Source organism: Pseudophryne corroboree, assembly GCF_028390025.1.
Source record: "Pseudophryne corroboree isolate aPseCor3 chromosome 3 unlocalized genomic scaffold, aPseCor3.hap2 SUPER_3_unloc_1, whole genome shotgun sequence".
In the NCBI taxonomy this organism is placed as follows: domain Eukaryota; kingdom Metazoa; phylum Chordata; class Amphibia; order Anura; family Myobatrachidae; genus Pseudophryne; species Pseudophryne corroboree.
This window is the reverse complement of record NW_026967493.1, coordinates 7,524,834-7,540,087: the sequence shown is the minus strand read 5'-3', so window position 1 is coordinate 7,540,087 and position 15,254 is coordinate 7,524,834. Positions and strand designations below refer to the sequence as shown.

Genomic DNA, 15,254 nt, shown 5'->3' with positions numbered 1-15,254 from the left:
CGTTTCCACCAATATGACAGAGTTCTGTGTGCTCCAATGGCCTCCACAGTCACCGGTTCACAATCCTAAAGTGCAAATTTGTGGTCGAATGAGGGTTTGCCGCATGAATGTGTAAACAACAGATCTGCAGTAAATACGTGATGCTATCATGTCACCATGGAATAGAATCTCTATGGAATGTTTCCAAGACATTGTTGTATCGATGCCACAAAGATTTCTGCCCGTTCTGGGAACTAAGGTGTCTATACCCAGTGCTAGAAAAGTGTACCTAACTATGGGTGTCATTCCGAGTTGATCGCTAGCTGCATTTATTCGCTGCGCAGCGATGAGGTTAAAAAACGGCACTAATGCACACGCACAACGTACTATTACACCGGCCGATGTAGTTTCACACAGGGTCTAGCGATGCTTTTCAGTCGCACTGGCTGCCGCAGATTGATTGACATGAAGTGGGCGTTTCTGGGTGGCAACTGGCCGTTTTCAGGGAGTGTTTGGAAAAACGCAGGAGTGGCTGGGCGAACGCAGGGCGTGTTTGTGACGTCAAATCCGGAACTGAATGGTCTGAAGTGATCGCAAGCGCTGAGTGGGTTTTGAGCTGCTCTAAAACTGCACAAATTATTTTTGTAGCCGTTCTGCGATGGAAGCGTTCACACTGCTAAGCTAATATACACTCCCAGAGGGCGGCGGCTTAGCATTTGCACGGCAGCGAAAATCTGCTAGCGAGCGACCAACTCGGAATGACCCCCTATATTGCTACTGTGTGCATTGTTGCTGAAATACTCTTAAGAAAAACAAAAGCCAAACTGGTCGGTAATCATATTTTATTACAATATTTATGTACTGACAATATAACTGCATTTCCTGTTCAAATATACACTGTACTGTTATGTCATCAGCCTACATCATCTGTCACGGTACACAATATATGAGGTATTTATAAGACACGGGCCAGGATCGTACTAGAACTTCCATAGGAAGAGAGGCAAATATAAGACTCCATACTGACACATGTAAAAGGTGTTACATATATTTACACACACTGTAATCACCCAGACCCCCCGCCTCCTTTCTAAATCCATATCGTATATACCTGGAAGGTACAGGAGGCTATATAACAGTATAGGCCAGAGGCTGGACCTTTGCCATATTTAACGAAGACCAGGCTAAACTGAGAAAGACACGGGCCAGGATCGTACTAGAACTTCCATAGGAAGAGAGGCAAATATAAGACTACATACTGACACATGTAAAAGGTGTTACATATATTTACACACACTGTAATCACCCAGACCCCCCGCCTCCTTTCTAAATCCATATCGTATATACCTGGAAGGTACAGGAGGCTATATAACAGTATAGGCCAGAGGCTGGACCTTTGCCATATTTAACAAAGACCAGGCTAAACTGAGAAAGACACGGGCCAGGATCGTACTAGAACTTCCATTGGAAGAAAGGCAAATATAAGATTCCATACTGACACCTCTGTAAGGTGTTATATATATTTACACACACTGTAATCACCCAGACTCTCTTCTTCCTTTCTAAATCCATACCGGATATACCTGGAGGGCCCAAGGGGCTATATAACAGTATAGGCCAGAGGCCTGACCTTGGCCATCTCTAACGAACACCACGCTCTTTTGCAGGGCCAAGTGCTAAGCTGAGAAAGCCCCTGTACTTATGTAATCTCCACCCATTAAACCCACATCCTGCATAACATAAATCTCATGGCATTTGGACCACACGCAGCAAGGAACGCCCGGATGTGTCCAGATCCCACAATCAGAAATTTGTGCCTTCTGCAGACATATCAGCGCCCATTATACCATGCGCATACCAGCATAAATATTGCTGCAATTCTGGTTCAGCTCACTGGAATGGCTTCTCACCTGTGTGAGTTCTCTGATGTCGAGTAAAGTTTGAATTATGTGTAAAACATTTCCCACACTCAGAGCATGTAAATGGCTTCTCACCTGTGTGGAGTCTCTGGTGGTCAGTAAGACTGAATTTATGTGTAAAGCATTTCCCGCACTCAGAGCATTTATATGGCTTCTCACCTGTGTGGATTCTCTGGTGGTAAAAAAGTCTTTGTTTCACTGCGAAACATTTCCCACACTCAGAGCATATAAATGGCCTGTCACCTGTGTGGGTTCTCTGGTGGCCAATAAGACTGGGTTTCACTCTGAAACATTTCCCGCACTCAGAGCATGTAAATGGCTTCTCTCCTGTGTGGATTCTCTGGTGGCCAATAAGATTTTGTTTCTCTCTGAAACATTTCCCACACTCAGAGCACGGGAACGGTTTTTCTCCTGTGTGAGTTCTTTGGTGTATAATAAGATGCGATGGATTTGTAAAACATTTTCCACACTCAGAGCATGACACCAGCCTCTCACCTGTGTGAGTTCGGTGGTGTTCGGCCAGTTCTGATTTCTGTACAAAACATTTCCCACACTTAGGGCATGGAAATAGCTTCACACCTGTGTGACTTTTTTGATGTGCGACGAGGGATGATTTCCGTGCAAAACACCTGCCACAGTCAGAACAGGAAAATGGCTTCTCCCCTGTGTGATTTCTCTGATGTGTGACAAGGCCTGACTGAAATAAAAATGACCTGCCACAGTCAGTACAGGAAAATGGCTTCTCCCCTGTGTGACTTATTTGATGTCTGACAAGGTATGACTTATATCTATAGCATTTACCACATTCAGGACAGGGAAACTTGTTATCACCTGTAGGAGCTGCACCATGTGGAACATTGTTACAGTTATCTGGAGACCATTCCCCATAATTAGTGGGATCAGGAGATACATGTACACCGTCACGTGCTATAAACGCATTTAGGGTAATAGGATTTTCTCTTGGAGATTGTCCTGTGATGTCATCTTGTATTTTAAAATCTGGATATGTACTGAGATGTTCCTCTGAGGTCTTCTGACCATTGTGGCTGTCTGCTGGAAAAAGAAAAAAAAAATTATGGAAATAGGTATTCTCTTATATTGGGGGCAGACCACAATGCCCTAAATTGACCCTACGGTAAGTGAGTGTGTGATGTCCAGCTGTTACACATGCAAAGTACACTACCCTTTATTACGACTGTAAATGTAGGAATACAGTAAATACAGATGGAGCCTCCCTCGTCATTGCTGTTTCGCCGCCTAAATGGAGGATTAGTCACGCCTAAGCGATAGCTCAGGTTGTTCAGTTGTGGCACGGACAGGCGTGTTGAGGCATGACTACATACGCAGCATGCAATACACATCTTCACCACTGGGTGGCTAATATTCCACTAATCCAGTACTGTAGAGCGAACAACAGCGGATTGATTTACAAGCTCTGGCAAATGGTCAGTCACGACTATAATGTTACTGTAAACTGTACACACAGACCAATGGTCAGATGGAGAGAGCAAATAAAAATAAAAAAAGAAACCAATAAATCAATCAATAAAATTAGTGTATACAGACGCAAGCGAGTGTGTTAAAGCAATGGTTCACAGACGGGTTATGCGAGTGTCCAAGTCCCGTAGACTAACCAATAAATACAAATAGTGTATACAGATGCAAACGAACGTGTTAAAGCAAAGGTCCATTGACTTTAGGCATACAGTACTGTATTTGAGTGTCCAAGTCTCGTAGCCAATACAGAAAAACCCATGGGAAGGGATTACTGCTTAAATTTACACATGAGCTTGTGTCTCTATCACCAGGCGGCGTGGCCAAGCGGTGAAGTGTCCCATCACCCCATGCTCAGAGTCCCGGGTTCGATCCCCAAACTGCAAATGCCTCTGTGTTTTGTTTTGGGTTTTTTCTTCTTGACACTTTCTGATTTTTTTTTTTTTTTTAATAACATTCATACTGTATATTTAAGAACCTTTCATTCAACAGAATTATGCATACAGGAAAAATAAGATTTTAAACCTACCGGAAAATCTTTTTCTCCTAGTCCGTAGAGGATGCTGGGGACTCCGTAAGGATCATGGGGATAGACGGGCTCCGCAGAAGACATGGGCACTAAAAAGAACTTTAGTTTTGGGTGTGCACTGGCTCCTCCCTCTATGCCCCTCCTCCAGACCTCAGAAAACTGTGCCCAGAGGAGACGGACAGTACAAGGAAAGGATTTTGTTAATCTAAGGGCAAGATTCATACCAGCCCACACCATCCACTCCGTATAACATGGAATATACGACCCAGTTAACAGTATGAAACAAAACAGCATCAGCCCGAGACTGATCAAAACCGTAACATAACCTTTATGTAAGCAATAACTATATACAAGTCTTGCAGAATTTTGTCCGCACTGGGACGGGCGCCCAGCATCCTCTACGGACTACGAGAAAAAGATTTACCGGTAGGTTTAAAATCTTATTTTCTCTTACGTCCTAGAGGATGCTGGGGACTCCTTAAGGACCATGGGGATTATACCAAAGCTCCAAAACGGGCGGGAGAGTGCGGATGACTCTGCAGCACCGATTGAGCAAACATGAGGTCCTCATCAGCCAGGGTATCAAACTTGTAAAACTTTGCAAAGATGTTTGAACCCGACCAAGTCGCCGCTTGGCAAAGCTGTAATGCCGAGACACCTCGGGCAGCCACGCAAGAAGAGCCCACCTTCCTAGTGGAATGGGCCTTTACCGAATTTGGCAACGGCAATCCAGCCGTAGAATGAGCCTGCTGAATTGTGTTACAGATCCAGCGAGCAATAGTCTGCTTAGAAGCAGGAGCGCCAACCTTGTTGGCTGCATAGAGGACAAACAGTGCCTCAGTTTTCCTAACCCGAGCAGTTCTGGCTACATACATTTTCAATGCCCTGACCACATCAAGGGACTCGGAATCCTCCAAGTCCCGCGTAGCCACAGGCACCACAATAGGTTGGTTCATATGAAAAGAGGAAACCACCTTAGGCAAAAATTGAGGATGAGTCCTCAACTCAGCTCTGTCCACATGGAAGATCAGATAGGGGCTTTTGTGAGACAAAGCCGCTAACTCAGATACTCTCCTAGCAGATGCCAAGGCCAACAACATGACCACCTTCCAAGTGAGATACTTTAATTCCACCTTTTGAAGCGGCTCAAACCAGTGAGACTTAAGGAACCTTAACACCACGTTAAGGTCCCATGGTGCCACTGGAGGCACAAAAGGAGGCTGGATATGCAGCACTCCCTTCACAAAAGTCTGGACTTCTGGGAAAGAAGCCAATTCCTTCTGAAAGAAAGTGGATAGGGCCAAAATCTGAACTTTAATGGAGCCTAATTTTAGGCCCAAATTCACTTCAGTCTGGAGGAAGTGAAAAAAACGGCCCAGATGGAATTCTTCAGGAGGAGCATTCCTGGACTCACACCAAGACACATACTTCCTCCAAATACGGTGATAAGGTTTCGCCGTCACCTCCTTCCTAGCCTTTATCAGAGTAGGAATGACCTCATCCGGAATGCCCTTTTCAGCTAGGATCCGGCGTTCAACCGCCAAGCCGTCAAACGCAGCCGCGGTAAGTCTTGGAATAGACAGGACCCCTGTTGCAACAGGTCCTCTCTGAGAGGAAGAGGCCACGGATCTTCTGTGAGCATTTCCTGCAGATCCGGATACCAGGCCCTTCGAGGCCAATATGGAACAATGAGAATTGTCTGTACTCCCCTTCGTCTTATGATTCTCAATATCTTTGAGATGAGAGGAAGAAGAGGAAACACATAGACCGACTGGAACACCCACGGTGTGACCAAGGCGTCCACTGCTATCGCCTGAGGGTCCCTTGATCTGGCACAATATCTTGAGGCAGCCCCCACTGACTTGTAATCTCTGCAAAGACTTCCAGATGAAGTCCCCACTCTCCGGGATGTAGATCGTGACTGCTGAGGAAGTCTGCTTCCCAGTTGTCCACTGCCAGAATGAAGACTGCTGTCAGAGCGCTTACATGATTTTCCGCCCAGCGAAGAATCCTGGTGGCTTCTGTCATTGCCATTCTGCTCTTTGTTCCGCCTTGGCGGTTTACATGAGCCACTGCGGTGATGTTGTCTGACTGAATCAGAACCGGTAGGTCGCGAAGCAAATTCTCCGCTTGATGAAGGCCGTTGTATATGGCCCTTAATTCCAGTACGTTGATGTGTAGACAAGCCTCCTGGCTTGACCACAGACCTTGGAATTTTCTTCCCTGTGTGACTGCTCCCCATCCTTGGAGGCTCGAGTCCGTGGTTACCAGAACCCAGTCTTTAATGCCGAACCTGCGACCCTCTAGAAGGTGAGCACTCTGCAGCCACCACAGGAGAGACACCCTGGCCCTTGGGGACAGGCTGATCATCTGATGTATATGTAGATGTGACCCGGACCACTTGTCCAGAAGGTCCCACTAAAAGGTCCTCGCATGGAACCTGCCGAATGGAATGGCCTCGTAAGACGCCACCATCTTTCCCAGAACTCGAGTGCATTGATGCACCGACACCCTTTTCGGCTTCAACAGGTCCCTGACCAAGTTCTGGAGTTCCTGGGCCTTTTCCATTGGGAAAAAAACCCTATTCTGTTCTGTATCCAGAATCATGCCTAAGAAATGCAATCGGTTCGTTGGAACCAACTGTGACTTGGGTAGATTGAGAATCCAGCCGTGCTGCTGCAACACTCTCAGGGAGAGTGATACGCTGTTCAGCAACTGCTCTCTTGATCTCGCTTTTATTAGGAGATCGTCCAAGTACGGGATAATTGTGACTCCCTGCCTGCACCATAATTTTCGCCATTACCTTGGTGAAAACCCTCGGGGCCGTCGAAAGCCCAAACGGCAACGTCTGAAATTGGTAATGACAATCCTGTACAGCAAATCTCAGGAACGCCTGATGAGGAGGATATATGGGGACATGAAGGTATGCATCCTTTATGTCGAGGGACACCATATAATTCCCCCCTCCAGGCTGGCGATGACCGCTCTGAGCGATTCCATCTTGAACTTGAGCCTCTTTAAGTATAGGTTTAAGGATTTTAAATTCAGAATGGGTCTGACCGAACCGTCAGGTTTCGGGACCACAAATAGGGTTGAGTAATACCCCATCCCCTGCTGAAGCAGGGGAACTTCGACCACCACTTGTTGAAGACACAATTTTTGAATCGCATGTAAAACTACCTCACTCTCTGAGGAAGAAGCCGGTAGGGCCGATTTGAAAAACCGGCGAGGAGGCACCTCTTCGAATTCCAGCCTGTAACCCTGGGAAACAATGTCTATTGCCCAGGGATCTACCTGTGATTGAACCCAGGCATGGCTGAAAAGTCGAAGACGTGCCCCCACTAGGGCGGACTCCCTCAGCGGAGCCCCAGCGTCATGCGGTGGATTTTGTAGAATCCGGGGAGGACTTCTGCTCCTGGGAACTAGCTGTAGTTGGCAGCTTTTTCCCCTTGCCCTTACCTCTGGCAAGAAAGGAAGATCCCCGTACTCTCTTGGATTTATGTGACTGAAAGGACTGCATCTGATAATGTGGTGTTTTCTTAGGCTGTGAGGAAACATAAGGCAAAAAAGTTGATTTACCTGCAGTAGCTGTGGAGACCAGGTCCGTGAGACCTTCCCCAAACAATTCCTCACCCTTGTAAGGCAAAACCTCCATATGCTTCTTCGAGTCGGCATCACCCGTCCATTGTCGGGTCCATAGGGCTCGCCTAGCAGAAATCGCCATAGCGTTGGCTCTGGAACCCAGTAGGCTCACGTCTCTCTGAGCATCCCTCATATAAAGGACCGCATCCTTAATATGACCCAAGGTCAATAAAATGGTTTCCTTATCCAGCGTATCAATATCGCCGGTCTGAGTAATGTACCAGTATGTGTGTAAATTGACTTCAAGGTAGTCTCCTGCCTGCGATCAGCAGGAACTTTGAGGATTGCGGTATCTTGAGATGGCAGCGCTACCTTTTTGGATAAGTGTGTCAACGCTTTGTCCACCCTTGGGGAGGATTCCCACCGTATGCTATCCTTAGTCGGGAAAGGATACGCCATAAGAATCCTTTTGGGAATCTGCAGTTTCTTGTCTGGAGTTTCCCAAGCACTTTCAAACAACTCATTTAGCTCATGTGAAGGGGGAAAAGTAATCTCCGGTTTCTTTTCCTTATACATGCGCACCCTCGTGTCCGTAACCGAGGGGTCATCTGTGATATGCAACACATCTTTTATTGCAATGATCATATAATAAATACTTTTAGCCAATTTTGGCTGCAACTTCGCATCATCGTAGTCGACACTGGAGTCAGAATCCGTGTCGGTATCAGTGTCTACTACTTGGAATAGTGGCCGCTTTTGAGACCCAGAAGGTCCCTGCGACATAGTGAAAGGCAGGGCTTGACTCCCTGTACATTCCCTGGACTCTGCTTTGTCCAACCTTTTGTGTAATAAATTCACATTTGCATTTAAAACATTCCACATATCCAACCAGTCAGGTGTTGGCGTTGCCGACGGAGACACCACACTCCTTTGCTCCACCTCCTCCCTAGAAGAGCCTTCCGCTTCAGACATGCCGACACACGCGTACCGACACCCCACACACTCAGGTAAATCTCTAATCTGGAGACCGGTCCCCAACAAGGCCCTTTTGGAGAGACAGAGAGAGAGTATGCCAGCACACACCCAGCGCCAATGACCCTGGAAAAAATTCCCAGATAGATATAGTGCTTTTATTATATATATATATATATATATATATATATATATTCACTGCGCCAAATTATGTGCCCCCCCCCCCTTCTTTAAAACCCTCTGTCACCGTGTTCAGCAGGGGAGAGTCCGGGAAGCCAGCTTCTCAGCGGCGTGCTGTGGAGAAAATGGCGCTGGTGAGTGCTGAGGGATCAAGCTCCGCCCCCTCAGTGGCAGGCTTCGGTCCCGCTCGATTTCTTTAAAAACTGGCAGAGGTTTCCTATATACAGCCCGCAGAGCCTATATATATATTTGTGCCAGTCCTAGAGGTTTAAAATTGCTGCCCAGGGCGCCCCCCTGCGCCCATCAGTGCCTGCCATGTGTGTTGTGTATGGGAGCAATGGCGCGCATCGTTACCGCTGCGCGTTACCTCAGAGAAGATTTGAAGTCTTCTGCCGCCTCTGAAGTCTTCTATCTTCTCATACTCACCCGGCTTCTATCTTCAGGCTCTGTGAGGAGGACGGCGCGGCACCGGGACGAACTGCGAGAGGAGACCTGCGTTCCGACTCCCTCTGGAGCTAATGGTGTCCAGTAGCCTAAGAAGCAGAGCCTAGCATTTAAGTAGGTCTGCTTCTCTCTCCTCAGTCCCACGATGCAGGGAGCCTGTTGCCAGCAGTGCTCCCTGAAAATAAAAAACCTAACAAATTCTTTCTTTCAGAGAAACTCAGGAGAGCTCCCTGTAAAGCACCCAGTCTCCTCTGGGTACAGTGTTCTAACTGAGGTCTGGAGGAGGGGCATAGAGGGAGGAGCCAGTGCACACCCATATCTAAAGTTCTTTTTAGTGCCCATGTCTTCTGCGGAGCCCGTCTATACCCATGGTCCTTACGGAGTCCCCAGCATCCTCTAGGACATAAGAGAAAGACCTGTTTCCATAACTAACTGTTGTGGCGTCTGATACGCAAATCCGTAGCACAGTACTGTACTGTTTAATGTACATTCACTCTGGCGTTTCTGAAAGTCCAAACAGCTCAGAATCGGGTTGGTATGGAAGGGGAAACGATTAGCTACCAGAGAATACTGACCCCAAGTTTCTATGACCCCCACAAGGCTAACAGCAAGCGTCGGAACCCATGGTGGGTCTGAATTAACGGGCCCATTATAGTCTATGGGAAAATAGGTCCCCTTTTGCCCCCCCGATATCTCCGGTTCTGGGTGTCACAGAGACTCAACTCAAGTACCATACAAAAGAGAAGACTCTTGGCCACTAGTTTATGTGACACCGCAAAGGGAAATGGCAAGCATCCGTATGTTGGGTCCCCTCAAATTGTCCGACCAGCTTGCACGGGGTGCAGGGATTCTGGCTAGATAGAAAATACTGTACTGAGACGCTAAGCACTGTGTTTTGGCATCCAGGAACTTAGGGAGGAGCTTTTATCTCTCCCCATTATACTTATAAAGATAAAACTTGCCTCTGTAGCCTTTAGAGCAGAGTACGTTACAAGGTGCTCGTGCTATTTAGTACTCAAATAGAAAGTACTCTGTACAGTATTTTCTATTTGAGTACTAAGTAGCACGAACAGCTTGTAATGTACTCTGCTCTAAAGGGTGACGGATAATATCACCTGTGCTAGTAGTATAATAGAGGCTGATGGCTCCTGATGTATGAGATACACCAGAGAGTGTGGGGAGGAGACTGGTCAGATCTCTGGGCTGGTAACACACAGTGACATGATGTGAGAGGGAGAGCAGGAGAATAATAGGGGCTGATGGCTCCTGATGTATGAGATACACCAGAGAGTATGGGAGGAGACTGGTCAGATCTCTGGGCTGGTAACACACAGTGATATGATGTGAGAGGGAGAGCAGCAGTATAATAGGGGCTGATGGCTCCTGATGTATGAGATACACCAGAGAGTGTGAGGAGGAGACTGGTCAGATCTCTGGGCTGGTAACACACAGTGACATGATGTGAGGGGGAGAGCAGGAGTATAATAGGGGCTGATGGATCCGGATGTATGAGATACACCAGAGAGATTGGGGAGGAGACAGGTTAGATCTCTGGGCTGGTAACACACAGTGACATTATGTGAGGGGGGAGAGCAGGAGTATAATAGGGGCTGAGGTCTCCTGACTCCCGCATTGGGCAGATACATTTCCATAATTAATCTGTAGTGACAGAGGAGGGTGTAGGATAAGAGATTGTTGTAGTGACAGAACAAGGAGAACATGTGACTCTGTACTTAGTGATTATTACTCACCTGTGCTGATACCTGTAGGGATTTCTTCCTCCTTACACGGCTGATCACCCATCACATACGTCTCTTCTTCCTCTTTTATATCTTCTGCTTTAATAATAATTAGATCTTTCCCCTAAAATTGTAAATTAGAGTTACAGATCACACAGAATAATTTCAGTGTATAATACTATCAGACCACACAGCTCCTGTACAGATGTTATATTGGGGAGTCTCTCTGATACCTTGAGGTTATGAGGTAAGTACCCAGTATTATACATTATAGTGACCATACTGCACTTTAGGAACAGACAGGCCAGAGTCAGACTGAAATTGGTATAAATGTGCAATTCAGTGTATAGTGAATTAGAGAAAACAGAGGAATGCAATAAAGTGCTTAAAGTGAACACATCAACATGTAAAATAATACATATGGGACGCACATACAGAGGCAGAACTGTGGGACATGATCTTCGAGTACTAGTATCAGATGATATTAAGGTCATTTGGCAGTGCAGTCACGGGGTCAGTGGAAACACATGGTTACATTTTATAAGAGATATATATATATATATATATATATATATATATATATATACACACACACACACACACACACACACACACACACACACATACAATAATGCATATTCTGCTTTATACAATAAGAACTATAGATCCTCACAGTCATATCATAAATACTATGGGAGGAAGAAAGGAAAAAGATAATAACTAGTGATTAATGTAACAATGAACCCCAGTGAGCACAAATGTGTAGAGATGGAGGAAACAACTCACTTTTTCAGTGGCAATGGCAAATTGGTGCATGCAACAGAAAAATAAAATATCATGTGATACTGTATATACAGGAAGACAGTAAGCATTCCGTGGATCCTGCGGACCAGGAAGATCTTCCTGTAGCTCACCTTGAGAAAATAAGATTTTACTCACCGGTAAATCTTTTTCTCGTAGTCCGTAGTGGATGCTGGGGAATCCGTAAGGACCATGGAGATTATACCAAAGCTCCCAAACGGGCGGGAGAGTGCGGATGACTCTGCAGCACCGAATGAGCGAAATCCAGGTCCTCCTCAGCCAGGGTATCAAATTTGTAGAATTTTGCAAATGTGTTTGACCCCGACCAAGTAGCTGCTCGGCAAAGTTGTAAAGCCGAGACCCCTCGGGCAGCCGCCCAAGAAGAGCCCACCTTCCTCGTGGAATGGGCTTTCACTGATTTAGGATGCGGCAGTCCGGCCGCAGAATGTGCAAGCTGAATCGTGCTACAGATCCAGCAAGCAATAGTCTGCTTTGAAGCAGGAGCACCCAGCTTGTTGGGTGCATACAGGATAAATAGCGAGTCAGTTTTTCTGACACTAGCCGTCCTGGAAACATAAATGTTTAGGGCCCTGACTACGTCCAGCAAATTGAAATCCTCAAAGTCCCTAGTAGCCACAGGCACCACAATAGGTTGGTTCAAATGAAAAGCTGATACCAAGGCCAACAGCATGACCACTTTCCACGTGAGATACTTTAGCTCCACGGTTTTAAGTAGCTCAAACCAATGCGACTTTAGGAAATCCAACACCACGTTGAGATCCCAAGGTGCCACAGGAGGCACAAAAGGAGGCTGAATATGTAGCACTCCTTTAACAAAAAAGTCTGAACTTCAGGCAATGAAGCCAGTTCTTTTTGGGAGAAAATCGACAGAGCCGAAATCTGGACCTTAATGGAACCCAATTTGAGGCCCATAGTCAACCCTGACTGTAGGAAGTGCAGGAATCAACCCAGCTGAAATTCCTCCGTTGGGGCCTTCCTGGCCTCACACCAAGCAACATATTTTCACCATATGCGGTGATAATGTTTTGCGGTCAGATCCTTCCTGGCTTGATCAGCGTAGGAATGACTTCCTCCGGAATGCCCTTTTCCTTTAGGATCCGGTGTTCAACCGCCATGCCGTCAAACGCAGCCGCGGTAAGTCTTGGAACAGACAGGGCCCCTGCAGTAGCAGGTCCTGTCTGAGCGGCAGAGGCCATGGGTCCTCTGAGATCATTTCTTGAAGTTCTGGGTACCAAGCTCTTCTTGGCCAATCCGGAACAATGAGTATAGTTCTTACTCCTCCCCTACTTATCATCCTCAGTACCTTGGGTATGAGAGGAAGAGGAAGGAACACATAAACCAACTGGTACACCCACGGTGTCACTAGAGCGTCCACAGCTATCGCCTGAGGGTCCCTTGACCTGGCGCAATATTTAAGCTTTTTGTTGAGGCGGGACGCCATCATGTCCACCTGTGGCCGTTCCCAACGGTTCACAATCAGCTGGAAGACTTCTGGATGAAGTCCCCACTCTCCCGGGAGGAGGTCGTGCTTGCTGAGGAAGTCTGCTTTCCAGTTGTCCACCCTCGGAATGAACACTGCTGACAGTGCTATCACTTGATTCTCCGCCCATCGAAGAATCCTTGTGGCTTTTGCCATTGCCACCCTGCTTCTTGTGCCGCCCTGGCGGTTTACATGGGCGACCACTGTGATGTTGTCTGACTGAATCAGAACCGATTAGTTTTGAAGCAGGGGTTCCGCTTGACTCAGGGCATTGTAAACGGCCTTAGTTCCAGAATATTTATGTGTAGGGAAGTTTCCTCGGAAGTTTCTTCCCTGGGTGACGGCCCCCCAACCTCGGAGGCTTGTATCCGTGGTCCCCAGGACTCAGTCCTGTATGCCGAATCTGCGGCCTTCGAGCAGAGGAGCACTCTGCATCCACCACAGCAGAGACACCCTGGCCCTCGGGGACAGGGTGATTAACCCATGCATCTGGAGATGCGATCCGGACCACTTGTCCAACAGATCCCACCGGAAGATCCTTGCATGGAATCTGCCGAAGGAAATTGCTTTGTAAGAAGCTACCATCTTTTCCAGGACTCGCGTGCAGTGATGCACCGACCCTTGCTTTGGTTTCAGGAGGTCCCTGACCAGAGATGATAATTCCTGGGCCTTCTCCTCCAGGAGAAATAGTCTGTTCTGTGTACAGAATCACGCCCAAGAACAGCAGACGCGTCACAGGAATCAGCTGCGACCTTGGGATATTCAGAATCCAGCCCTGCTGATGCAGCACTTCCTGAGATAGTGCTACGCTGACTAGCAACTGCTCTTTGGACCTTGCCTTTATAAGGAGATCGTCCAAGTACAGAATAATCATGACTCCCTTCTTTCGGAGGAGCATTATCATTTCGGTCATTACTTTGGTAAATACCCGCGGCGCCGTGGACATACCAAACGGCAACGTCTGGATTTGGTAATGACAGTCCTGTATCACAAACCTGAGGTACTCCTGGTGGGGTGGATAAATGGGGACATGCAGGTAGGCATCCTTGATGTCCCCGGACATCATAAAATCCCCCTCTTCCAGGCCTGTAACAATCGCTCTGAGCGATTCCATCTTGAACCTGAACTTTTATATCCATGTTCAAGGATTTTAATTTTAGAATGGGTCTCACCGAACCGTCTGGTTTCGGTACCACAAACATTGTGGCATAGTAACCACGTCCCTGTTGAAGGAGGGGTACCTTGATTATCACCTGCTGAAGATACAGCTTGTGAATTGCCGCCAGTACTACCTCCCTTTCTCCGAGGGCAGCAGGCAAGGCTGATTTGATGGTCACGGCGAGGGGGAGTTGCCTCGAACTCCAGCTTGTATCCCTGTGATACTACTTGCAGAACCCAGGGATCCACCTGTGAGCGAGCCCACCGGTCGCTGAAGTTCCGTAAACGTGCCCCCACCACACCTGGCTCCGCCTGTGGAGCCCCAGCGTCATGTGGACTTAGAGGAAGTGGGGGAAGATTTCTGATCCTGGGAACTGGCTGTCTGGTGCAGCTTTTTCCCTCTTCCCTTGTCTCTGTGCAGAAAGGAAGCGCCTTTGACCCGCTTGCTTTTCTGAGGCCGAAAGGACTGTACCTGATAATACGGTGCTTTCGTAGGGTGTGAGGGAACCTGAGGTAAAAAAAGGTCCGAGAGACCATCCCCAAACAATTCCTCACCCTTATAAGGCAGAATCTCCATGTGCCTTTTAGAATCAGCATCACCTGTCCCCTGCCGGGTCCCTGGCAGAAATGGACCTTGCATTAATTCTGGATGACAGCCGGCAAATATCCCTCTGTGCATCCCTCATATATAAGACGACGTCTTTAATATGCTCTATAGTTAGCAAAATAATATCCCTGTCGAGGGTCAATATTATCTGACAGGGTATCAGACCACGCTGCAGCAGCACTGCACATCCATGCTGAGGCAATTGCAGGTCTCAGTATAGTACCTGAGTGTGTATATACAGACTTCAGGATAGCCTCCTGCTTTCGATCAGCAGGCTCATTCAAGGTGGCCGTATCCTGAGACGGCAGTGCCACCTTTTTTAACAAACGTGTGAGCGCCTTATCCACCC

The 15,254-nt window shown here is 47.3% G+C and overlaps 1 protein-coding gene across 1 annotated transcript in view; it reads right to left on the bottom strand.

The window, feature by feature from the left end:
- Positions 1–811: 811 nt before the first annotated feature.
- Positions 812–15,254, bottom strand: part of LOC134983104 (oocyte zinc finger protein XlCOF7.1-like) — a 163,768-nt gene continuing 149,325 nt past the window's right edge. The window contains exons 17-18 of the mRNA XM_063948805.1: positions 10,851–10,962; positions 812–2,951 (exon numbers count right to left, since the gene is read on the bottom strand). Of these exons, the coding sequence (XP_063804875.1) occupies positions 1,870–2,951; positions 10,851–10,962 (1,194 nt within the window). The 3' untranslated portion in view covers positions 812–1,869. The remainder of the gene's footprint in view (positions 2,952–10,850; positions 10,963–15,254) is intronic.